The following is a 26,416-nucleotide window of genomic DNA, read 5'->3' as shown; positions in this document are numbered from 1 at the left end:
TTGTTCATTAATCCAAATACTGCTCTCCTGAAAGCTTGCTTCTTCCAGGAAGCCACCCTCCCCACTCTCTTCTAAACTCTTAATGTCACCTCTCAATTGGAAATGGATCCTTCAGTAACTGGAGACATCTCTTGAACCGAATTGTTATTGATATTTTCTATGATGGTATATTTCACTGCTTTGTCTTGTTTTCCTGGTACCAGACACATGTTCTTAAAATGTTCCTGACCTCATGGTTGGTTAAGGGTATTTTGGCCCTTCAAGTCACAGCAGCCAACTATAGCAATAACCATATTACCAACTGGAAGCAGTATTTATCAATAGTAGCACAGAAATATATAAATGAATATAATTATTTGTTTTGTCATTTTATAGTTAGAGGCAGATTTCAAATGCTTTGTGTCAGTAATTGCTGTGATTGTTCATTGTTGTTCAGTCGCTTAGTCATGTCCAACTCTTTGCCAGCCCATGAACTGCAGCACACCAGGCTTCCCCTGTCCTTCACTATCTCCCAGAGTTTGCTCAAACTCATGTCCATTGAGTCTATGATGCCATCCAATCACTTCATCCTCTGTCACCACCTTCTCCTCCTGCCCTCAATCTTCCCAAGCATCACTCTTCTGCAATGAGTCGGCCCTTCACATCAGGTGGCCAAAGTATTGGAGTTTCAGCTTCAGCCTCAGTCCTTCCAATGAATGTTCACGGTTGATTTCCTTTAGGATTGACTGGTTTGATCTTCTTGCTGTCCAAGGGACTCTCAAGAATCTTCTCCAGCACCACCATTCGAAAGCATCAATTGTTCGGCACTTAGCCTTCTTTATGGTCCAAGTCTCACATCCGTACATGACAACTGGAAAAACCATAGCTTTGACTATACAGACCTTTCTCTGCAAAGTGATGTCTCTGCTTTTCAATACGCTATCTGAGTTTGTCATAGCTTTTCTTCCAAGGAGCAAGCCTCTTTTAATTTCATGGCTGCAGTCACCATCACAATGATTTTGGAGCCTGAGAAAACAAAGTCTGTCACTGTTTCTATTGCTTCCCCATCTATTTGCCATGAAGTGATGGGACCGGATGCCATGATCTTAGTTTTCTGAATGTTGAGTTTTAAGTCAGCTTTTTCACTCTCGTTTTTCACTTTCAAGAGAGTCTTTAGTTCCTCTTGACTTCCCTGATAGCTCAGTTGGTAAAGAATATGCCTGCAATGCAGGAGACCCCAGTTTGATTCCTGGGTCGGGAAGATCCACTGGAGAAGGGATAGGCTACCCACTCCAGTATTCTTGGGCTTCCCTTGTGGCTCAGCTGGTAAAGAATCTGCCTGCAATACAGGAGACCTGGATTCGATCCCTGGGTTGGGAAGATCCCCTGGAGAAGGGAAAGGCTACCCACTCTAGTATTCTGGCCTGGAGAATTCCAGGGACTGTATAGTCCATGGGGTTGCAAAAAGTCGCACATGACTGACTTTCACTTTCTGCCCTTAAGCTGGTGTCATCTGTATATGTGAGGTTGTTGATATTTTTCCCCACAATCCTGATTCCAGCTTGTGCTTTATCCAGCCAGGCATTTTGCATGATGTACTGGCTTCCTTGGTGGCTCAGCTGGTAAAGAATCCGCCTTCAATGCGGAAGACCTGGGTTCGATCCCTGGTTGGGAAATCCCTTAGAGAAGGGAACAAGTACCCACTCCAGTATTCTGGCCTGGAGAATTCCATGGACTGTATAGTTCATGGGGTCCCAAAGAGTCGTACATGAGTGAGCGACTTTCACTAACTCTGTATATAAGTTAAATAAGCAGCGTGACAATAAACAGCTTTGATGTACTCCTTTCTCCATTTTGAACCAGTTTGTTGTTCCATCACTGGTTCTAACTGTTGCTTCTTGACCTGCATACAGGTTTCTCAGGAGGCAGGTAAGGTGGTCTGATATTCCCATCTCTTTAAAAATTTTCCACTGTTTGTTGTGATCCTTGCAGTCAAAGGGTTTATCGTGATCAATGAAGCAGCAGAAGTAGAGATGTTTTTCTAGAATTCCCTTGCTTTGTCTATGATCCAATGGATGTTGGCAATTTGATCTCTGGTTCCTCTGGCTTTTCTAAATCTAGCTTGTACATCAGAAAGTTCTTAGTTCAGATACTGTTAAAGGCTAGCTCAAAGGATTTTTGAGCATTACCTTGCTAGCATGTGAAATGAGAGCAATTGTGCAGTAATCAAAAACTGACCTTTTCTAGTCCTGTGGCCACTGCCGAGTTTTCCAATTTTGCTGGCATACTGAGTGCAGCACTTTAACAGCATCATCTTTTAGGATTTGAAATAGCTCAATTGGAATTCCATCACCTCCACTAGCTTTGTTCGTAGTAATTCTTCCTAAGGCCCACTTGACTTCACATTCTAGGATGTCTGGCTCTAGGTGAGTGATCACACCATCGTGGTTATACAGGTCATTAAGATCTTTTTGTACAGTTCTTCTGTGTATTCTTGCCACCTCTTTTTAATATCTTCTGCTTCTGTTAGGTCCACACCATTTCTGTCCTTTATTGTGCCCATCTTTGCATGAAATTCCAAGAATAAATCTGGTTTAAAACATTTATTTTACAAAGTTTAATTTGATGGGGAGAAGTAACATCATACATTTACTGTTCAATATTTGTAAAGAGCCAACAAATGTCAGCTTGCTATTTCAGATTATAACTTACAAATACCTTATTTTAAGTGGTAATTTAAAAGCAAAGACAATTACTTCTTAAATTTAACAATTCACCCAAATTACCATCTATTTATTTAAGTACTTACACAATTGATGCTCTTGCAAGAATTTTCCAATAGAACACAGAAACAGTGAAAACAAATCTTGAAATAATATTTCATTTAAAAGTTTCAAATGAATTGGAAGTTAAAATGTATATCAAAAAGGAGCACAGATATATCTCCCATTGGGTTCAATAGCCACTATTTTGCTGATTTCTCTGTTTGCTAACAAAATAAAAACAAGACAAATAGATAGATTATTAGCAGTGCTCATACCCCTGGGATAAATAACAATGTAAGTATGCTTATATTTTTACCATAGGCCATTTACATGCAGTAGAAAGTTGGGAATAGTAAAACAAACATTTTGTGACTGATTCAAAGCTTAAAAATTGAAACCTTTAGTAGACAATATATATCAGCTATTTTGTATTTTACCATTTTTTTTTAAACAAGGCCTTGTCAGGTTTCTACCAAGCTATGGAAGAAAACTGCACCTAGTTTTAGAGATATATTATAAAAAAATATTCATCTAATTCCAGAAAAAATAATATTGGACAAAGAAGCAAAACAGTGAGGATGACTAAGGCATTTGATACCAAGAATTAGGCTAACTGTAATCATAACAATTGGACACCTAGATTGGACACCATCATAAAGATCATAGAAAAAGCAAGAGAATTCCAGAAAAACATTTACTTCTGTTCGTTCACTAGGCTAAAGCCTTTGACTGTGTGGATCACAACAAAATGTGCAAAATTCATAGACAGGAATACCAGACCACCTTATGCGTCTCCTGAGAAACCTGTATGCAGGTCAAGAAGCAACAGTTAGAACAGGGCATGGAACAATGGACTAGTTCAAAATCGAGAAAGGAGTATGTCAAGGCTGTATATTGTCACTCTGCTTATTTAACTTATATTCAGGGTACACCATGTGAAATGCATGATGGCATCACATGCATGGAATCAAGATTGCTGGGAGAAATATCAACAACCTCAAATATACAGATGACATCTAATAGCAGAAAGCAAAGAGGAACTAAGGAGCCTCTTGATGAAGGTCAAAGAGGAGAGTAAAAAAACTGGGTTAAAACTCAGCATTCAGAAAACTAGGGCTTCTCTGATGGCTCAGAAGGTAAAGAATCTGTCCGTAATTTGGGAAACCCAGGTTCAGTCCCTGCGTTGGGAAGATCCCCTGGAGAAGGAAACGGCAACCTGCTCCAATATTCTTACCTGGAAAATTCCATGGACAGAGTAGCCTGACTCTCAGGCTACACTCCATAGGGTTACAAAGAGTCAGACATGACTGAGTAACTAACACACAGATATACAGATGATATCTAATGGCAGAAAACAAAAAGGAACTAAAGACCCTCTTGATGAAGGTGAAAGATGAGAGTGAAAAAGCTGACTTAAAACTCAACATTCAGAAAACTAAGATCACGGCATCCGGTCTCATCACTTCATGGCAAATAGATAGGGAAGCAATAGAAACAGTGACAGACTTTGTTTTCTCAGGCTCCAAAATCATTGTGATGGTGACTGCAGCCATGAAATTAAAAGAGGCTTGCTCCTTGGAAGAAAAGCTATGACAAACTCAGATAGCGTATTGAAAAGCAGAGACATCACTTTGCAGAGAAAGGTCTGTATAGTCAAAGCTATATTTCCAGTTGTCATGTACAGATGTGAGACTTGGACCATAAAGAAGGCTAAGTGCCGAACAATTGATGCTTTCGAATGGTGGTGCTGGAGAAGATTCTTGAGAGTCCCTTGGACAGCAAGAAGATCAAACCAGTCAATCCTAAAGGAAATCAACCGTGAACATTCATTGGAAGGACTGAGGCTGAAGCTGAAACTCCAATACTTTGGCCACCTGATGTGAAGGGCCGACTCATTGGAGAAGAGTGATGCTTGGAAAGATCGAGGGCAGGAGGAGAAGGTGGTGACGGAGATGAGGTGATTGGATGGCATCATAGACTCAAGGGACGTGAGTTTGAGCAAACTCTGGGAGATAGTGAAGGACAGGGGAAGCCTGGTGTGCTGCAGTTCATGGGCTCGCAAAGAGTTGGACATGACCGAGCGACTGAACAACAAATTTTTGGAATTCTAAGTGATTGAGCCTACAGGAAAAACTCATAATGGCAAGCCACTTCTTTTTCTTTTGGGTAATAGAAAAGTTTGCTGCTGATAGTTTCAAAACAGCAGCTAATACCGAAAAGTCATCTGCAGTTATCTTCAAAATATATTTTTTCATTTTTCTGGATGATGAGTGCATTTTCTCTAGAAGCACAATTTCTCTAGATCACTTCATTTCACTTGTTTCATGTTCAGTGATTTTCTAAATAATTTAGGCTTTCTAATTTAAATGTAAAAACTTACATTTTAGGTATTTTTATTGGGGAAAACTAGAGTATTTTTACTCTTCTTAAACAGAGGGTAAGGAATTGAACATGATTTAGTCTTTATTGATAAGTCACTGAGCATTACTTGTGAAAATCAATCACTGTATAGACATTAAACAGTAATGTTCCCAGGGTCAACTGTAGCCAGTGGACCTCCATCCTGAGGAACACAGACCAGCCTTCCCTGCCTATGGCTGTGTGGTCTCCTCCCTCCCATCAGCTCTAACCCTTGCTGTTCTGCCCACGTGCTGCTTTTGAACTGTTCCCTTGTTGTCTTCCTAAGAGCCTGAGACTGGCTCCAGATACTCTGATCGTGTGAGGATCATATGCTTTGTGACAGATATTTGCTGTTCAGAGATCCTGTCCCTTATTTCCAAGTTCTGGGCCGAGTTCCTAATTACTGACCTTGTTGGGAACAACTTTCTTGAGAGGAACTAGCAAACTGCCCAGATCCTAATACCTTCCTCCTTGTCCCCCTCATCTTCTATGTGTGCTTCAAAATTCCTCCCATAGAATTCCAAATCAACAATGGTTCACACTTAGATGGTGCTTATTCTCTTGCAGGCACTCACCGAAACCCTTTACATACATCAGTCATCGCAGCTTTACAAGACTTCTCGGCTGATTTGCAATTTCCAGATGAAGAAAGGGAGGCACAGAGATGGCAAGTGACTTGCCTACACGTACACAGCTGATAAGTGGAAAAGTTGGGGCTCTACCCAGGCAGCCTGACTGCAAGGCCTGCATTCGTTTGTACCACCCTTTCCAGGATTCTGACTACTGTCGTCCATCTCTGTTGATGTTGGTGGGAACTGAATGCATAGAGGAGGATTGACGGGGAATGAGGGTTCACTGCTGTAGCCTCAGGCACAGCCATCTTTCTGAACAACTAGGTCCCTGCCAGTATTATTTGCTTTCAGATTTCTCGTCTCCTCCAATCCAAACTGCAGTTAGAATCAGCTATGAGCAATGATCCAGTATCTTCTGTGTGGCAGACACGGTTCCAAGCATCTTGCAAATAGCTCGGATCACAATGAAACTGTCATCTCCTCATAATTATACACGGAAGGCTTAGAGACCTTAAGTGGCTTGTTCAAATCACACAGAGATCGGCAAACCCACCATTTTCATTTCTCAGACACCTCAAGGACAAAAACCTCCATCATTCTCCATTTGCCTATAGGATAGAAGCCAAATTCCTCCCTGGCAGGCAAGGTGCCATATTATCTTTCCAGCCTTATCTCCCACTGGGCTCTAGCTTGACTCCTCTGTTCCAGACTGGCATGTCTGTGCCCTCTCCCCCAACCCACAACTTACTCCCAGAGCCCCGCCATCTAGCCCTGGTTCCCACGACCTAGAATATCTTTTTTTTTTTAAACCTTTGTGCCCACTCAAGTCCTGTTCAGTCTTCCCTCTCACACAGTCCTCCTTCATGAAATGCCCCAAGCCCCAGGAATCTCACTTCCCCCTTGATGCCTCCTGCTCAGACCAGCCCCAGGTACCAGATCATTTGTTCAGGTCAGCTGACTCGCGAGGCCAGGCTCCACACATGGCAGAGCCTTTAGCTGAACATTTTGACTCATTAGTGTCTTGCTTTGTATATATAGTTAGAAGCATCGCAGAGAATTTTCCCCGTGAGCTGTTGTACCAAGACCTGGGGCAAAAATTCCTCTGCATGGACAAAGTGCAAACTAGATGAAATTTATCATTGGTGTTTTCTAATATAGCTTCCCCTCCTTCTAAGTTATTCTAGTAAGTGAAGGTTATATCCATATGCTTTTTCACCACTTTTAAAATTTCAAATATGTGAATAATAATAGTAATGGCTTACATATTACTGTGTGCTACATGCTTTTATAAGCACATTGTGAGTATTAACCAATTTAGTTAATCCTAAAAATCCTTTGAGGTTGTTGTTATTATTACTCTCCTTTTACAGATGAGCTGACTGAGTCATAGAGCAGTTAAGAAACTTTCCTAGTATCACATAGTTGGTATTCAAAGCCAAACGTTGAATATGATGCTATACTGCCTCACCAAGAAAATAGTGTATTGTTTCTGATGTGACAGTAATGCCTGTTTTTAAAAAATCAGATAATAAACAAAGTAGATGTATCACAGAACTATGATAACTGGAAAGCAAAACACATATTAATTCATTGTGAGACCAGCTTGGGTTCCAAATTCTAATGCTAAGAATGCTGGTGATCTGGGGTTGACCACAGGGCTGACAGAGACTGCAAGGCCCAAGCTCAGATGCCATTTCTTATCACCTGGCTACAAGGGAAGAGACAGGAGGGAGGGCGCCAGAACATGGGCCTGCTCCCAAAGAAACACACGAAGTATAAGGAGAGTATCACTCATAATCCTATAACTCATGGAGAATTAAATAAACTACTCAAGCAGATATTAATACACATTGGGTCCTATTTCAGAAATGGAACCATATTGTACATCCTGAGTTTTTTTTAGTTAAAATTTTAAATAGCTTCATTGAAGTATATTATATAAACCATAAAATTCTCGTTTTAACCATACAACTAATTTCAGTAAAGTTACAGGGTTTTGCAACCATTATCATGATCCGATTTTAGACCATTGTATCACACCCCCAAAGATTCCTTATACATATTGGTACTTATTCTTCATTCCCATTCCGGCTTTGGAACTGCTGCTCTTTCTGTATTGATTTGCCTATTCTGGACAGTTTGTATAATTGGGAACATACACAAGAATTTGGGTTCTTTTATTTATCATAATGTTCTCAAGATTCACCCTTACTGCAGCGTGTGTCAGCACACACCATCCTTTTTGATGACTGAATGATATTCCATTCTGTGAATATACCACTGTTGTTTATTCAGTCACCTGTTAGTGGACATTTGGATTGTTTCAAATGAGTCATGCTGCTATGATATTCACATACAAGTCTTTGTATGGACCTGTTTTCATTTCTCTGTGGTAAGATATTTAGGAATGAAACTGTTGGGTCTTATGGTAAAATTTTCCAAAATTGTGCCATTTTGCATTCCTACTAGCAATACATGAGAATTCTAGTTTCTCCACATCCTAGCCAGTATTTGCTGCTGCTGCTGCTGCTAAGTCACTTCAGTCGTGTCCGACTCTGTGCGACCCCATAGACGGCAGCCCACCAGGCTTCCCCGTCCCTGGGATTCTCCAGGCAAGAACACTGGAGTGGGTTGCCATTTCCTTCTCCAATGCATGAAAGTGAAAAGTGAAAGTGAAGTCGCTTAGTCGTGTCCGACTCTAGCAACCCCATGGACTGCAGTCCACCAGGCTCCTCTGTCCATGGGATTTTCCAGGCAAGAGTACTGGAGTGGGGTGCCATTGCCTTCTCTGCCAGTATTTGCTACTATGTTTTTGAGTATAGCCATCCTAGTGGGTGTGACGTGATATCTCATTGTTTTGATTTGCATTTTCCTAATGACTAATGATATCAAACATCTTTCCATATGCTTATTGTCATTCAAATATTTTCTTTGGTGAAATATCCATTCAAAAATTTGCCCGTTCTTTAGTCGGTTTATCTTTTTATTATTGTATCACAAAAGTTCTTTATGTATTCTAGATACAAGTCATTCATCAGATATGTCCTGTATTTTCACTTTCTTAATGATAGCTTTAGAAGCACAAAGGTTTTGAATTTTGGTGAAGTCAATTTATCAATTTTTTCTTTCCTTGCTTGTGCTTTTGGCATCATATCTAAGAAGTCTTTGCCTAACCCTGCCATGTTTTAGGATTGAACTCCCTTCTTCCTCCCACTTACCAGTATGCCCTGGACATCTTTCTACCTCAGTAAATACAGATCTGCACCATTATACTTCACAGTTTTGTTTTGCAAAGAAGGGAGGGAAGAAAGGAGACAACAGGGCCAAACTATTCAAAATATCCAGGACAACTCTGTTCATCCTTGAGGTCTTCCCACTTTCCTTTTGTATTGTCTTGTGTCTGGTACCTCCTCTGTGGTTTGTGAATAGAAACTTTATTAGGTTATTATCTTCATCACAACATTTTATGTTTAATATCTTGGTCACACAGTTTGCTAGCCCCAAATTTCCTGTAGGAGGTTTAAGTCCCTCCATCACAGACTCTAGTGAGGGGATGCTCGTAAGAAACATGTGTTCCCCTGTAATTTGGGATTTGACAGCTGCTGCTTCTGGCATTGACTTCATTCTCTGGAACTGGACTTGGCCTTGAGAGTGATGCAGCTTTGGGTAATGTATTAAAATGGAAATATGGAAAAAGAAAAGTAAATAGTAGATAACAGTAATTGGTATGTGTGTTTTAATGAAAGTCTGATGGATATTCCTGAACCAAATAGTGGTTATCATTTAACAAGCTCCAGATTGAGACAGATGGTTGCATCCTGGCCCCTGTCCTAAGTAAAGCTTTGCTGGCTTGATGGGTAGGATATGAGGTATCATGTAAAGCTAGATGCTTCTTTAGGAAATAATTTTCAGAGTGAGGACACTAATGGAGAAAATCCAGGCTGAGGGAAAGAGCCTGTGAGAGGGGCCTCAGAATAAGAATGGGAAAGGCAGGCTAGATTTCAGAGCTCAGGGCTGAAAATGCTAATCTGCTAAAAAGTGAAAGTTGCTTAGTCCAGTCTAACTCTTTGCGACCCCATGGACTGTATAGTCCATGGGATTCTCCAGGGCAGAATACTGGAATGGGTAACCTTTCCCTTCTCCAGAGGATCTTCCCAACTCAGGGATCGAACCCAGGTCTCCTGCATTGCAGGCAGATTCTTGCAGCTGAGCCACAAGGGAAGCCCAAGAATACTGGAGTGGGTAACCTATCCCTTCTCCAGGGGATCTTCCTGACCCAGGAATCTAAAGGGGGTCTCCTGCATTACAGGCAGATTCTTTACCAATGGAGCTATCAGGGAAGCCTACTCTGCTAAATGAGAGAGTCAACAGACAAACATTTTGATGAGAAGTTAAGTGGGATGGCAGGATCCTTTGGGGACCTAACTCCTACTGTTAGGGCCAAGAATTTGGAACTAGAGTACTAACACTGGGAAAAAGAAAGGCAAGCAGGGGAGAGATATAAGGGCAGCCCCCAACCCCCACCCCAACCCCTGGCTGGACAATGGCCATCCCAAGGTTAGAGACATGGCATTGAACAAAAAGGGTGTGTAAAAATCAACAAAAAGCTCAAGCTGATAAGTGAACTCCTCAATATATGAGGCTGAAAAATGCAGAGGGAGATCTTTCAAAGTCCTTTAAGATGCAGCCTCAGGTCCTTAACTTCTGTTTTTCATGTGGAAAACAATACAAAGCCACTTGAGTAGCCAATTGCTATGTGCATGGAATATGGAATTATACTGGAAGACTAAGAAACAGACCAGCCGGACACTACTGCAGAGATTCAGACATGAGAGGGGCTGGCTTTAGAGGGACACTTTGGTGTGCAGGAAGAATGGGTTGGATTTGCTGTGCAAGTGCAGAGAGAAGACAGAAATGGTGGGGAGTGGCAGTGAGGGAAAGACTGTAAGAGGATTTGGGGTTTTTGGAGGTATAATTAAAATGCACAGATCTTAAGTGTGGAATGAATTTTGATAAATGTGCTCATCTCTGTCCCCTGCAACCCCAAAAGAGGTTTTGAAAAGACCGAATTTCCAGTGCCTGCAGATCTTAAGTGAGGCTGCTTCAAAGGCAAGAACCTGTAAGCCACTGAAGAGAGAAGTAAGGACTAGAACTCTAGATCTGAAAGTTATATGCAGCCAGCAGGTGGAAATCTCTTGAGCAAGTGAACACAGGTCCAGGAAGAGGCAACCGGAGAACAGGCCCAATTTGGGGTGCGCATGGACCCACTCTCCCACTGTGGGTCTTATTTGCTGATAAAACTGCAGAGGCTTCTCTTTGTTCAGGCCTTCTGCCTCAGACTTATCTTAAATGAGGAAGAAACTGCTTTCTGAGCGGGCCTCTGTCAAAGTCTGTCCTATGGAACTTGCAGAAGGGCGTCACTGGGGGGAAGGGAGCGGGAGGATTCCAGAGGGGGGTCTGCACCTCCTCCCAGCAGCCTGCACAGCTACCTTGCTGAGCTGGAGCCCAGCTTCCTCAGTACAGCGTGTTCTGGCAGCCGGTGCACCCCGGGGAGCACCCCTGCTCCAGGTGTGCGCTCGCAGCAGCCCTCCAGCAGTGCCCTCGGTGTTTGCAGCTCCTGAAAGCTTGCACGCAGCGGGAGCCGAGTGGCTAGAATTGGGGGGCGGTGGGCGTGACGGCGCTTCTTAGAGCTCTCTCCCGCCCAGGCAGTCCCGGGAACGTTCTGAAAAGTATCCAAAAGTTCTGTGCCGCGCGCGCGCGCGCGCAAATAAAGGGCACAACCCCCCACGTCTCTGGGCGTTGCGAGTCCCGACCTCGCCAGTCCAGCTGCACCTCCGGCTGCAGAACGTACGCGTTCTGCGCCTCCTCCTCTCCAGCCTCGCCGTCGGCCGGGTAACCCCCTTGCAGCTACCGGAGAGTCCGCGCTTCTCCTTGGGGCACCATGCCCAACGATGATGCGTATAGCAAGCCCTCCGCACCGTCGGAGGCCCCGCAAACCCCGGGGGCACCACCGCAGGGCAAGGCCGGGGGCGGCGGCGGCGGCGGCGGATCCGACTCGGGAGCGTCGGGCATGGACGCCGTCTCGAGCAAGAAGTCTCCGCGGCTGCCCAAGTGCGCGCGGTGCCGCAACCACGGCTACGCGTCGCCGCTCAAGGGCCACAAGCGTTTCTGCATGTGGCGGGATTGCCAGTGCAAGAAGTGCAACCTGATAGCAGAGAGACAACGCGTGATGGCCGCGCAGGTGAGTGCGGGCGTCTGGAACCGGGCTTCAGCCCCGAATTTTTCGAGTAAAGCCCCTGGGGTGCCACGGGGGGTTCGGAAGGAAGGTGGCGGTGCTTGCCGACCGCCACTGCGCGCTCGGGCCCGGGGGTCCTAGCCACGTTCCGATGCCGCGCTCCGAGGGCCTGGACTAGTCTCCGATGCCGCAGGCGGAGCCAGGGAGGTGCGGGGTTCACTCGGCTCCCGAAGCTCCGGATCCGTGACCCAGTGGGAATTGTGGGGTTCGCCCCTTCGGGGATCCTCTGTCTTTCTTTCTTTTTCAGAGCTAGCTGAGAGCTGCAGGGTTCGCTCTGCTTGGGAGTCCCCGTGATGCCTAAACTCATTCTCCAGCCGAGAGTTGCGGGGTTCGCGCTGCTAGGGAAGGGGTCCCCGGGATCTCTGACCCCGCCTCCAGCAGCGAGTTGTGGTGTTCGGCCCTTCGGGGAGCCCTAGGCATCCGACCTCACTCTCTGAGCAGAGTTGGGGGGCTTGCTCCCTCGGATCCCTGACTCGGCCTCGAGCAGGGAGCTTATAATTGGGTGGGGGTGTTGGACGGTGCCTTCTCGGGTTCTGGTTAGGGGGAAGCAGAGACCCGGCCGGCCGCAGCTTCTACGGATAACGCGTCGCGGCGGGAGTCTGCTTTTCTGGAAAAGTCGCCCTAACGGACGCCGGCGCGGCGTGGTCCTCGCTGTGCTCTTGGCGCTCTTTTTCGTATTCGCCGCGGTGGATCCTGGCTCAGCCATTTTGAGCCCTAGGGAAATTTCATTTGCGCTTTAAAGTTTGCTGTCTCGACCGAAGATATTCAAGTACAGGTTACTTTGAGTGTGTTTTAAAACACACTTAAGAATTTTAAACGACCACGCAGAGGAGAAAATGCAAGCGTTTGAGGTTTTGTCTCCTGTTGGGGCAGTACTTTTGTACCTTAACAGAAATAAAGTCATTGGTATCCTAAAAGAATTTTTAGAAGAGAATACACATTCTTTCCAGCTAAAAGTTGTCCCATCCTTTTAAAACAGGTTATTTACAATGAAATATTACAAAGGTTTACTAACGACGTGCTACTTTTGGTTAGGAACGGGTAAATATCGTCCACTGAAAATGACTTAACATTCATAGGATTATACTTTTTATATACACCCATTTTTAAAAAATGTTTTAAAATAGTTAGATTCGGTCTTCACAGACTGTGAGGGAAGTCATGGAAATACAGGTTGTTTTACTTGGTTTCTTTATTGGTTTTCAGCTTAATCTATAGTGGAAAAGAATACACTGAATATAGCATTTAAATGCATCACAGTGAACTTACTGGGAAAAAAAAAAACTTATGGCATTTAGTTGTTTTTGTAGGTAGAAAATTTTTTTCTGAAGATTTAGCTGCTGGCTTTAATATTTAGTGTGGAGAGTATGCTTGGGAGGGGGATTTTTCTCAAAATGTAAGAAAAATATGCATCCGAGTAGGGCCATTACCCACTCCGGTGTTCTTGCCTGGAGAATCCCAGGGACGGGGAAGCCTGGTGGGCTGCCGTCTATGGGGTCGCACAGAGTCGGACACGACTGAAGCGACTTAGCAGCAGCAGGGCCATTAAGTTTGAATAAGCTGTATTAGTAGGAGTACTAATTTGTAAGGAGGCTGTTCGCTATGTTAAAAACAAAAGGAACTAAAAATTATTTTAATAGTATAAAACTTGAGTATTTTCCACACCAGAAGGCTTGTGCTGTGCTGAGTGAAATCCTTTAAACAACCATGTAACAGTCATTCTAAAATAGCTTGAAATTGATCTTAAGAGCCTAAAATAATTGCATTTTTAAATCAATTGCCTCACCTTCCCTATTTAAATAGCATTTCCTAAGAGCCCTTGAGAGGTCTTTGTAAAAGTGTTTTTAGTTTATGGACTATATAATACTCTGTATGTTGTGTGCATGTGTGAGATTTGTGTAAACCAGGGCTTTTTAAAGTGCACTTTTTTGTTGCATTGACATTCTTCACAAGTTCATGGGTATTTTAAACATTTGTGGTCAAATCCTTAATATTCTGTTTCTAAACTTGGTTAATAATAGAAAATTCAGGACTTACTTAATTATTTAATCTTATATTCAAAGATTTTTTTTTAAGTTGAAGACTCCTCTTGTTAGGAGTAAAATTACTTCAAAGTTAATCATCTTTCTAAATTTAAAGACTACAGTTTTCCTAAAACAGTCTGTAAATTGTAGTTACGTTTCTGGTTCACCATTTTGATGTCAACTTTTTGGCTTGTATTTCAGCCTCTGAGGTACAGGTGCTTCCCTTTCTTGTTCCGTTATCACCAGTGGTCACTTTCAACAGAAAGTCTGCTTTTTTTTGTTACTTGTAAACAAAAATACAATTTTTTTTTTTGGACACAACTTTTCAACCTTCCACTGTTCTTTAAAAGAAGAGGGACCATGAGGAGTGTCTTAGGTATGCCGGGTCTTTTCCAGCCCCCACTGGGGGATATCACACCTGCTTTCTCCTTTTCTCTCCACCTCCACCTCTTTCTCCAGGGACTTCCAACACCATGTTGCCAGCCCCCCTTTCCCCATTATTTCCCTCCACAATCCCTCCATCCCACCGAATAGGGCTCTGTGGGTTTCCTGAGCAGCCTCTGCCTTCACTGTCTACCCTGCTCCCATGTTGGGAGTAGTTCTGCCCCTTCATCCTTGCCTGTCAGGCTTCACTCATGCGGCTCTTCACGGCCCCGTTGTAGCACCACCTCCGTTCATCCTTGCACTTAAAGCCCCTTTTGTGCCTGTCTTGTGGTGGTTCACGTTTTGTCTTGAGTTGTAGTTGCATGTTTGCTTCGTGTCTCTGCTTTTAAACAGTGAGTGCCTTAGGATCTAATCTAAATCTTACTATGTCTTGATGGTCGAGGTTCCTAATACAGTGGTGTTTTCCATATTTGTGGAAGTAAGCAATGAGTGATCCCATTCTCCTTCCTTCCTAATCTGTCACTGCTGACTTCTGCTCTTCACTTTGAATTCCTCTGCTAACTGCAGCTTTTTCTCATCCAATCTTTCCTTCTAGTCTACACACACATTTGTTTATTGAAAAGTTTTTGAGCACTCACTCAAAGCTCTAAAGGACCTCTGACTCTCAACCATTTTTCAGCTTTGGTTGCACATCAGAGTTACCTGGGTGGCTATAAAAAGAAATTGGGGGTGGGAGAAGAAATGAGGGATTCTCAGACCTCATCCCTGGAGGTAATGGATGGAGATGTCTGGGATGGGCAGGGCTTCAGTGGTTTTGGCAAAGCTGTAGGAGTGATTCTGGGGTGCTGGAGGGTGACCCACCGCCCTGTGCTTCCAGGTGGCCCTGAGACGTCAGCAGGCCCAGGAAGAGGAATTGGGGATCAGTCACCCCATCCCACTGCCCAGCACGGCTGAACTGATGGTCAAGAGAGAGAACAGCAGCGGCAACCCGTGTCTGATGATTGAGAGCAGCAGCTCCTCGCAGCCGCCACCGGCCAGCACCCCCAGCACGGCAGCTCCAGGTCCAGGTAAGCCTGTGGGCCCGCTGGAGGGAAGAAGGGTGTGGCCACAAAGACAGAGCCTCAGGATGGTTTTGAGTCCCAGAGCACATGCAGAGCTTAGAGGGATTCTTAAAAGATCCTCCCTCTGAAGGTTTGTTTTGGCTGCCTCACAAAGGAGGTGGGCCTGAATTCTAGAACCAGAAGTTCGACAGCTTCACTTTCCTGTTGTTTTTTGCCAAGGCTGAATCTGGACAGAGTCAAAATCACAGAATACCAGAGAAGTTAGTCCAGAATTCATCTCAATCAGCCCCTTCCATTCACGGGATCCTCCTGGTGGGAGCCAAAGATCCTTGTTTCCTAAAGCTGAAAGTCCTTTCTCTGGGAGGGACTGCAATTTCACTTGGGGAACATATCTAAAAAGAAAAACAGATTCTGGGTTCTGAGTTTCAGTGGACACTGGAATTGAGGCAAGGCATGTCTCATTGGTTTAAATTCTCTCTCATGAGCTAAGAGTATATCAGGGGCTAGAGATGTATACTGATTCATTTCATTCTTAGAAGAAGGAGGTGTTAATTCTATTTTATACTATGTGAAAATTGAGGTATAAAAAGTTTTAGTGACTGGCTACATCTGTCAGACTAGAAAGGACCTGAATGGATCCATCTGCCTCCAAATCTCAGTGCTTACTGCACTGAATCTGTAAATTATCTTGAGAATCATGGTGCTTCAGAGCTGCACTGCCCAACATGGAAGCCTCTAGCCTCATTGGGCTGCTTAAATTTAATTACAATGAAGTAAAATTAAAACTTTTATCCAGAGAAGATATACAAGTGGTAGAAACCTCAAGGAAAGATGCTTGATATCATTAGTCATTAGGAAATGCAAATCGAAGCTATAATGGATACCACCTCATACCAGTTAGGATGCTTACCATCAGAAAACCAGATAATAACAATATTGGTGAAGATGTGGAAAAATTGGAACTTTTGTGCACAGTTAGTAGGAACGTAAAACGGTACAGCTGCTATTGAAAACAGTATGGTGGTTTCTCAGAAGTTAAAAATAGAATTATCACATGATCCAGCAATTCCACTTCTGAGTGCATACTGAAAAGAATTGAAAACAGCATCTTAAAGAGGTATTTCTACATCCATGTTCATAGCAGCATTATGCATAATAGCTAAAATGTGGAAGCACCTCAGATGTCCACTGACAAATGAATGGAAGTGCAAAATGTGGTAAAAAGAAAACTATTTAGCCTGAAAAAGACGGAAATTTTGACACATGCTACAACATGGATGAACCTTGAGGAGTTTATGCTAAGTGAAATAAACCAGTCACAAAAAGACAAATACTGTATGATTCCACTTACATACTTGAAGTAGTCAAAATCTTAGAGACAGAAGGTAGATTGGTGGTTGTCACAGGCTGCGGGGAGAGGGGAATAGAGGATTATTGTTTAGTGAGTGTAGGGTTTCAGTTTTACGAGATGGAAAGCTATGGAGATGGATGATGGTGATGGTTGCAATACATCACGAATGTAGTTAGTATCACTGAACTGTGCACTGAAAGATGGTTGAGATGTTTGTTTTTATGTTGCAGTATTTTACAACAGTAAAAATAAATTAAAAAATTTTAAACATTTAGTTTCTCAGTTGCGCTAGTCATATTTCAGATGTTCAACAGGCACATACGTAGCTAAAGCCAGCCATATGGGATAGTATGTGCTTCCATTTCTCACAAAGTTCCGTTTAATGGCACTGGTCTAGAATACAGGAGCTCTAAGAAGCTCACCAAACTAGGATCTGCGACATCCCATTGGCAAATATAAAGACATATATTTCATACTAAATATACCCGCTGAGATGCACAGAATCTAGAGCCTTCTAAGGCTCCATGAAATGTAACCTTGGAGTAAGTTTTAAGTAAACTTTTCATAAGTTAGTTTGCTGTGCTTAATCGCTGGGCTAAAGTTGTCAGCTGCCTCAGTTCAGTTCAGTAGCTCAGTCGTGTCTGATTCTTTGCGACCCCATGAATTGCAGCCAGGCCTCCCTGTCCATCACCAACTCCTGGAGTTTACCCAAATTCACGTCCATCGAGTCGGTGATGCCATCCAGCCATCTCCTCCTCTGTCGTCCCCTTTTCCTCCTGCCCCCAATCCCTCCCAGCATCAGAGTCTTTTTCAATGAGTCAACTCTTCGCATGAGGTGGTCAAAGTATTGGAGTTTCAGCTTCAGCATCAGTTCTTCCAAAGAACACCCAGGACTGATCTCCTTTAGAATGGACTTAACGGATCTCCTTGCAGTCCAAGGAACTCTTAAGAGTCTTCTCCAACACCACAGTTCAAAAGCATCAATTCCTCGGCGCTCAGCCTTCTTCACAGTCCAACTCTCACATCCATACATGACCACTGGAAAAACCATAGCCTTGACTAGACGGACCTTTGTTGGCAAAGTAATGTCTCTGCTTTTGAATATGCTATCTAGGCGGGTCATAACTTTCCTTCCAAGGAGTAAGCGTCTTTTAATTTCATGGCTGCAGTCACCATCTGCAGTGATTTTGGAGCCCCCAAAAATAAAGTCTGACACTGTTTCCCCATCTATTTCTCATGAAGTGATGGGACCGGATGCCATGATCTTAGTTTTCTGAATGTTGAGCTTTAAGCCAACTTTTTCAGTCTCCTCTTTCACTTTCATCAAGAGGCTTTTGAGTTCCTCTTCACTTTCTGCCATAAGGGTGGTGTCATCTGCATATCTGAGGTTATTGATATTTCTCCCGGCAATCTTGATGCCAGCTTGTGCTTCCTCCAGCCCAGCGTTTCTCCTGATGTACTCTGCATATAAGTTAAATAAGCAGGGTGACAATATACAGCCTTGACGTACTCCTTTTCCTATTTGGAACCAGTCTGTTGTTCCATGTCCAGTTCTATATGTTGCTTCCTGACCTGCATATAGGTTTCTCAAGAGACAGGTCAGGTGGTCTGGTATTCCCATCTCTTGAAAAATTTTCCACAGTTTATTGTGATCCACAGTCAAAGGCTTTGGTCAGCTGCCTAGTTGTCATTAAATAGCTGTGCAACTTTAGACAAGTAACTTAAGCTCTCTGGTGGTCTTGTTTCCTCTTCTCAAAAATGAGGGATGAGCTCTTTGAGGCTTTTTAAGATCCTCAGAGTCTTGACTATTATAAAGAAGACGATTAGAGGGCACGAGAGAAGCCAGGTGAGCGACAGAGTTACAGTACCTGCTGCAGGCAGGTGTGTCTGCGCACCTATCCCTGGGTTTGTTCCTGGGGCTACAGAATCTCTAGCTACTAGCTAACAAAGGAGATGGTATTATTTTCTTGTTTTAGCTTTGTTGTGCATAAAACATATTGATAGCAGTTTCAGAACTTTCCTTTTCATAAGGAAGGAGTATATCTATCAGAAATATGATTCTCGCACTTTGGAATTTTAAGCTGTACCTAATTACCAGAAGATAGTATCGGGTCAGGACAGACCTGGTGGATTCAGCTGGAGGTCTGATACGGGGATGGTGGTGGGGGTGCCAGAGGAGTAGAGAGGGGAGTAGCTCATTTGATGTTCACAAATATCTTAGGAAGTAGGAATTACTATTCCTATTTACAGATAAGGAAACCGGTGGTAAGGAAACTGCCCCAGAATAAAGCTGAGTTGAGCTGGGATTCAGTCCAGGTCTGTCCCATCCCAGAGCCCACGGATTTGCCACCTGCCTGTGAAGGGAGGTTGTGAGAATAGTTGCTGTGTTTTCTTGGAAAACGGACAGTTATGATTAGAGTTTATGGTTTAATCCTCAGACGGGATTTAGGGCTTATGGGCAAATCGAAACACATCAGGGGCAGCACCATTCTCAGCTGGCACAGAAAGCTGTAGCCGTTGGTGTTCACAGGGAGAAATACAGGGACAGGCCCATGATGGATCAGCATTAGTCCTGGGCATTTTGTTGGGAACCGTGGGTGAACTTGGCCTACCCTGCTGTATCCCACGTTGTACTTCATGGAAAGGGGTGTCAGAGTTTGATTTTACACCCCACCATGGTGAGTGAAGCCTTGAAGGATTTCAGGCTAGATGGAGTTCACAGTGACCAAGAAGTTCTTGCAGGGCATTTCAGAGTGGTGATACGGAAAGTTACAAATAGAAGCAGCAGAGGAGCATGACAGAAGGTTCAGGGTCAAGGAGGATGTGACCAGATTCCCTTCTTTGCTTCTGGAGCTGATGGACCTTGGAGTCAGTTCAGAGTCTTGAACCAATGCTCCAAGGGAGGGAGTGTGGAAGCCAGTGGTGTGCGGTGCCCTGGGCTCAGCTGAGGGCAGGAGGCTTTGCCTGCTCTGGGAAGATGGGCCCTTCCGAACCAGCCTAGCTCATCTCAGCAGGGCAGGAGCCTCGTCCATCATCATCACTCACAGGACGTCCACCGAAGCCCTTGAGTTGGGATCATGAACTTCTGGGACATGAGCAAGAGGAAAACAGAAATGCCAGTAGAATTAAACTATATAAAGATAGAGATGGAGAAGGCAGTGAAGGGAGGGAGGGATGGAGGAAGAGAGGGGGAGAGAGAGAGAGTGAAGCAGACAAGACAGCTTGAAGGATGTTCCTTAAGTTTTATGTAGCACATGGGGTGTCCAACTTCCTGCCCTACATCATGTACTACTGACAAATGTGTAACTAAGATTACATCTCTAGAGATAAGAATTTCTTTAAAATAACATTTAGCTTTATGCAGGAATTGGTAAACATTTATAGAGTACAAAAACATACTCAACGACTACGTTCCAAACTCCAACTTGTGGGTCTTCTGTTTGTTACCTCAGGATTACAGGTGGAGGCTTTACCTGTCTGCTTATTGTTTTTGTGTGTATATGTATATATATAATGTATATATTTAACATAGCAGGAGTATATTGCTCCCACTTGGTGTAGTTTTTTTTTAATATAAAACCATGGCATTTTTTAATGGCCTGGTATTCCGTTATATCAATGTGGAACGCTAGGATTTGCAGTTATTTTGTGAAAGGTGAAAGTTGTAATGGAACGGTGCAGCCCACCAGCTGGCTCCCACGAAGGGGCAGGCTGCTCACTTTTTCTTTCTAATACATGATGTTGACTGCAAGGGCAGTGGCGTAGTGAAATCCAGTAGATGTTTATGTCCTTGAGGCTTCTTAGTTATCTCCTTTTGGCTCCTGAAAGTGCCCAAGAATTATTGCCAAGATTATTGGCTGAATCCTGAGGCCACTGTGAAGGAAACTGAATTTGCTGAATTGTCATTTCATCTATTGGAGAGCTGATCCCTCTGAGTAAGTTAACTTACCACAGTCTCTGCGATCCTTAGCTGAAGATTGGCTAAGCTAGATCAAAACACTGCTGGATGATTCCTCCAACAGTGAGTATAAAATATTCTGTGATTGTGGGTAACACTGAAGGAACAACGTTTTGAAGAAATGCTTTGTTCAGTGCTATCTTTTATATGAACAGGATCAGATATGCTAACAAGTGTACTATCAATTAACAAATGATTTCTTCCCAGCCATTTTGGAGGCGTCCAGAAAAAAAGGTGAGCAATTTTAGTTATAAATGACAATGAGTTAATAACAACTTCAGCATTATTTCTGTGGTTTTACTTTTTAAATTTTAGCAATACACACACACACACACACACATATATGTAGTTAGCAACTGACTTGAAAAAATCTCATAAGCATAATATATGTAATATATTAATAATCTATTTTGAAAGTTATCAGCTGACTTGAAAAAAAATCTCATAAGCACTCCTCCTCTTTGACATGTGGGCTCCTTCCTGTTCATTTCATACTGTATTTTGCTTTTCCTTAGCCTCCTGTGCAGCAAGTAGAAAGAAGGCCATTTTACCTAGAGCTTATGCTAAAGTCTCCGTAATTCTTGGCTCTTCTGTGCAGGGCTGTCAGATGAAGGGCTGCATTGTAGAGAATTTGGTTTGGCATATGTGTCCTTTGTAAGTGAGAACCTGAATGTTATCTCCTGGGGCCCTCCCTTCTGGAGCACCCTGGGCTTCCACACACACTCACATTCACACTCCCCCAAGGCCGCCTCCTGCCGTCTCAGGCCTTCCCCCACTGCCCAGCGCCTGTGACCTGTGACCTGTGGCCTGCTTCACTCACCTTTCCCCTGTTAGGTCAGCCAGGCCTGTGTCTGATATTGACAGGACACCCTCCTTCACTTCTCTTCCTTAGCTAGCAGTAATTCCACTTCAGCACAGAGAAAGAACTCATTCGGTAGGCAGCACATGCCTTCCTGCTTGTGTGCTTTCTAAGGGTTCAAATGCTGTACGAACATGCAATGTGGTAGTTTTAAAATGGAATAATGTCCCCATGCAGTTTTTTGCCAGTGAGAAATGACTGATGAACTAACAGCTGAAGATGTTGAGTTATTTAAGTTTCTTTAAAAATAAACTTTATTCATTAGAGAAGTTACAGATTTACAGCAAAATTTAGAGGAAGGTATAGAGATTGCCCATACATCCCCTGCCCCCACACGTAGACAGTGTCCCCATTATCAGCATCCCCTACCAAAAGTACATTTGTTACGACTGATGAGCGACACAGACATGCCACCATCACCGAGTCCAGAGTGTACAGAAGGGTTAACTCTTGGTGGTGTACATTCTGTGAATAAATGATGGTGTGTACCCATTATTATAGTATCATACCAAGTAGTTTTGCTGCTCTAAAAATCTCCTATGAAGTTAAAGTATTTCAGTTTTTATCTTCGCACTTTTCCATGTTGCACAGAAAGAAGCATTTCAAATGAAAAACCTAAACATTTTACCCAAATTAGCTTGAGAGCCGATATTTCTAGGATTCTGGCCACTTAGATGAGATGAGCTCCATTTGATTTTAGACAGAGCTCAATTTCCAGTTGATGGAAGATGTGGAAATTGGGTTTAAAAAGGCCTTCAGATAAAAGTATTCCCCAATTTTATTTTCAGAGTCAAAGAAATTTCCAGAATGTTTAATGAAATGAAATCTCCTTAAACTGAAGTAAGAATAGGAGGCTTGAATGAAAGAAAACCCTTAAGATTAATTGTACTGATCATTTTGATGGACTAGTGTTTTAAATAACATCTCAATCAATTTTATTCATTCTAAGGGCAGTCTCTATTTACATGTCAAATATAGCAGTTAATTGACCTGATAGAAATTCTCCACAAACAGTATTTCTATAAAAAAGTTGACAGCAAAATATATAGGAAGTGGCCTACTGGTCTTCCTTGGCTAGACTGAAAATTCGGAGCCATCAAAAATGGTAAATACAGTGTTTAAAGTTATAAATTAGTTTTAATTGAAGTATAGTTGACTTAACAGTATTACTAGTTTCAGGTGTACAACATGGTGATTCAGTATTTTAGTAGATCATACTCCATGTAAAGTTATTACAAAATAAAATTAGTTTTATAACAGCATATGTAAAAAGTCAAAAGAAGCGTGTGACTGATTTGCACTTCCGTCTCCATTGTGAAAATGTAATCTTAAGGGCAGGGATTGCAGTTTATTCATCACGTAACTTATGTGCATAGTACGGTACCTGGCTTTGTAGTACATGGTCAGTAAAGTTTTGCTGAATAAATTAATGATGGTTAAATTTGAAATTTTGTTTTAAAACACTGTGTTAGTGATCATGAACCCACCTACAGATACAAAGTAAAATCATTGATCGATCTGCAATTTTGGTGATATTTTTAAGTGTTTCTGATTTTTTAAATGCCTAAAAATTCAAATTAGTTTAACAGCCTAAGGTATAATTCATATTCTGTATACTTTGTCTGTTTAAAGTGTACAATTCAGTGCTTTTTTTTTTTTTAAAGTAAATTCGCAGAGCCGTGCAACCATCCCTGTAATCTAACTGTGGAGCGTTTTCATCTCCTAAAAGAAACTCTTCCCTTGTAGTCATCTCCATCTGCTCTTACACTGGGGTCATAGCTGACTTTTTTCACTTAGGCTGATGTTTGCAAGATTTACCCCTATTGTAGCCTGTATTAATATTTATTATTCCTTTTTAAAAACTTTATACTACTCCACTGTATGGATATGGTGAGTTTTTTAATTCATCAGATGAAGGACTTTTGGGTTGCTTACACTTTTTGGCTATTATGAGTAATGCTTCCATAACATTTTGGTGTCGGTTTTGTATTAATATATGTTTCATTCTCTTGACTATATTCAAAAGAGCACAATTTCTGAGGCATATGGTAACACTTCCCAAGTGGTGCTAGTGGTAAAGAATCTACCTGCCAATGCAGGATACACAAGAGAAGTGGTTTCTATCCCTGGGCCGGGAAGATCCCCTGGAGGAGGAAATGGCACCCCACTCCAGTATTCTTGCCTGGAGAATCCCATGGACAGAGGAGCCTGTCAGGCTACAGTCCATAGGGTCACAAAGAGTCAGACACGACTGAAGCGACTTAGCACACGCACACACGGTAACACTATGTTTAACCTTTTGAGGAACTGTCAGAGTTTTCCAAAGAGGCTGCACTGTTTTACTACATTCCCACCAGCAGTGTGTGAGAGCGTCAGAAAATTCATGCTAAAGTTTTTTAAAATTAAAAGGTAGCATGCCTTCATTCAGGCAGAAACTATAAAGATACAAAACCCAGTCAATGGGTCTTTGGTGACCAGAAGTTTAGATCACGGAGGATTCTCTGGGATTGCATCTTCTTACTAGAAATATTAATATATTAATACTGCCTTTAAAAAATTTCCTCTTTTCCCTCATTATCGCATATATTTTATAGTGAAAGGAGTAGTGTTTGAGGAATTAAACCACAGAAGAACCTGGTGACTGGTTTTCTTTGTTGTAGTATTGGCTGATAGAAACATTGGTTTGTTTCTGAAGGGCTTAAGCAACTTCCTAGACCTTGGGTGACAAGCATTTCCCCAGAACAAGGGAGAGGGAATTCTACTGCCCTAGAAACGTAGCAAGAATAATTTTTATCTTTGGGCTTCTAAAAGTGGAAGACTGCCATCGCTCGTGTGGAAAGCAGAAGAGAAACCCGAGAGCTGGGGAGAATGGACAGCTGTTCTCCACATTACCAGTGAGAAGAGAGGAGCTCATAGGTTGTCACAGCTGTTGATAGCATTGGGAAACTTTATAGGTGGTAACGTAAGGTGTTGTTGTAGAGCTGTACAGCTTTACATTTGCTGCCGTAGGAGACTTTTGGAATGTCAGAGAGCTCATCTGTGTTAGCCGTTTCTCCTGTCTGCTCCACAGCGTCCCCCCGAGTCCTTGACCCTTGGGTTCCTTGTTATCTGCTGGTTCAGGGATCCTGTCCATTGACTATCCCCTCAGCCACACACTGGATCTTGTGAATGCCTTTCTGTCTGGTCTGTTGTTTTACTAGCTAATTTATTTTTGAAAGGTTTTATTGTGACAAAATATGCATAACATAAAATTGACCATTTTAACTGTTTTTAAGTGTACAGTTCAGTGGCATTAAGTGTATTCACATTGTTGTGCAACCCTCCTCACCATCCTTCGCTAGGATTTATCTTCCCAAACTGAAAATCTGAATCTACAGAGTGAGAATTCTGTGTTCTCTCCCTCTCATGACCTTTTTGCTGAACACAGCCTCTTTTGTTAGCTTGCCTTTCTTGGCCTCTGGAATCACCTGTAGACTCACATGAGATGATTGCTTTTATCTTGTCAACATCTGTTCTTTCCTTTCTTCCTTCTCCCAGGTCTGCAATTTTTTCTTTATTGCTGACTTCTGTCCTTGTTCATATGCTGTGCTTAGTTGCTCAGTTGTGTCCAACTCTTTGCAGTCCCATGGGTTGTAGCCTGCCAGGCTCCTCTGTCCATGGGGATTTTCCAGGCAAGAATACTGGAGTGGGTTGCCATGCCCCCCACCCCCCAAGGGATCTTCCCAACCCAGGAATCGAACTGGGGTCTCCTGCATTGCAGGTGGATTCTTTACCAGCTGAGCCACCAGGGAAGCCCATACACCAGTCTAATCTGTGCCTCTGGGGTAATGAGGACTTTTAAACTCTAGTAAAGTTTCTCAGAGGGCTGAGGCCAGTAGAGAAGGGGACCCAGGGTAAGGCCTGATGCGCGATTCTGTGAATTCTGTACCTCTGCCAGGTGATCTGGACTCTGAGCCTAGAAACGCTCTGTGAAGTGCTGTGAAGCCTGTGGGCCCCTGGGGGCTCTGGCTGCTGTCTCACTGGTTCTTGACTAGTCATGGTTCCATTGGCAGTGGTCCCAAGCAACTCTGTAAGTGCGTGTCTGAATTTCTGTCTCAGTCTAAAGGTGTCTTACTTTTCAACTTGTAAAAAAATTCAATGTGATGACCAAATTTGCTGAACCAAATTGTATTTCAAACGCAGTTTCCTCTGGTCTCTCATGTCTGTTGGAGTTTACAATCACTAATCCCGTCTTAGTGTACAATACCTCTGAGCATACTTTTCAGAAAAAAATGCACAAGAAACTCTTAAAATAGGCTATAAGTAGCTGGTTTGTTGTCAGAAGGAAGTGCCAATTCAGTATTCAAATAATAGCATATTTTCTGATGTTTATTGGCAGTGAGAGTTCTCAGATATGCTTCAGACACTTCAGAGTCAGCTCAGTCCAGTGTATGCTCCCAGCTGACGTGGTATTAATTTCAGCATTTATAAAGCCACCCCCTATTTTTGCATCACCCTTTACTCTGGTCCTGAAGTTGAGGGTTTATCCAAAATACAGTATATGCAGTAATTCTGGGAAGCAGATTGGATCCATCTAACACTAGTAAATGTTTGCTGAACTGAGTTGAATTCATCTTTGCTGATAAGTGGACTGTTTGGCCCAGAGTCCCTCCCTCCCTTTTTCCCTTTCTTCCACCTGTTTCATTTTTCACTTATTCAACAAATATTCATTATGTGACTGCATTGGGTCAGACCCTTTTCTAGGCCTGGGGTATGTATCAGTGCCTAA

General features: G+C 42.9%; 1 protein-coding gene across 2 annotated transcripts in view; it reads left to right on the top strand.

Annotated features, from left to right (window-relative positions):
• Window positions 1-11,249: 11,249 nt before the first annotated feature.
• DMRT1 (doublesex and mab-3 related transcription factor 1) overlaps window positions 11,250-26,416 on the top strand; it is a 95,777-nt gene continuing 80,610 nt past the window's right edge. Inside the window, exons 1-2 of one of the 2 annotated variants that reach the window (XM_025281579.3) lie at window positions 11,250-11,957; window positions 15,297-15,486. In XM_025281579.3, the coding sequence (XP_025137364.1) occupies window positions 11,658-11,957; window positions 15,297-15,486 (490 nt within the window). In that variant the 5' untranslated portion in view covers window positions 11,250-11,657. The remainder of the gene's footprint in view (window positions 11,958-15,296; window positions 15,487-26,416) is intronic. The other variant, XM_025281580.3, reaches the window with a different exon arrangement.

The sequence above is a fragment of the Bubalus bubalis genome, chromosome 3, assembly GCF_019923935.1.
Source record: "Bubalus bubalis isolate 160015118507 breed Murrah chromosome 3, NDDB_SH_1, whole genome shotgun sequence".
In the NCBI taxonomy this organism is placed as follows: domain Eukaryota; kingdom Metazoa; phylum Chordata; class Mammalia; order Artiodactyla; family Bovidae; genus Bubalus; species Bubalus bubalis.
The sequence above is the reverse complement of the archived record's forward strand: the minus strand, read 5'-3'. Positions and strand labels throughout refer to the sequence as shown.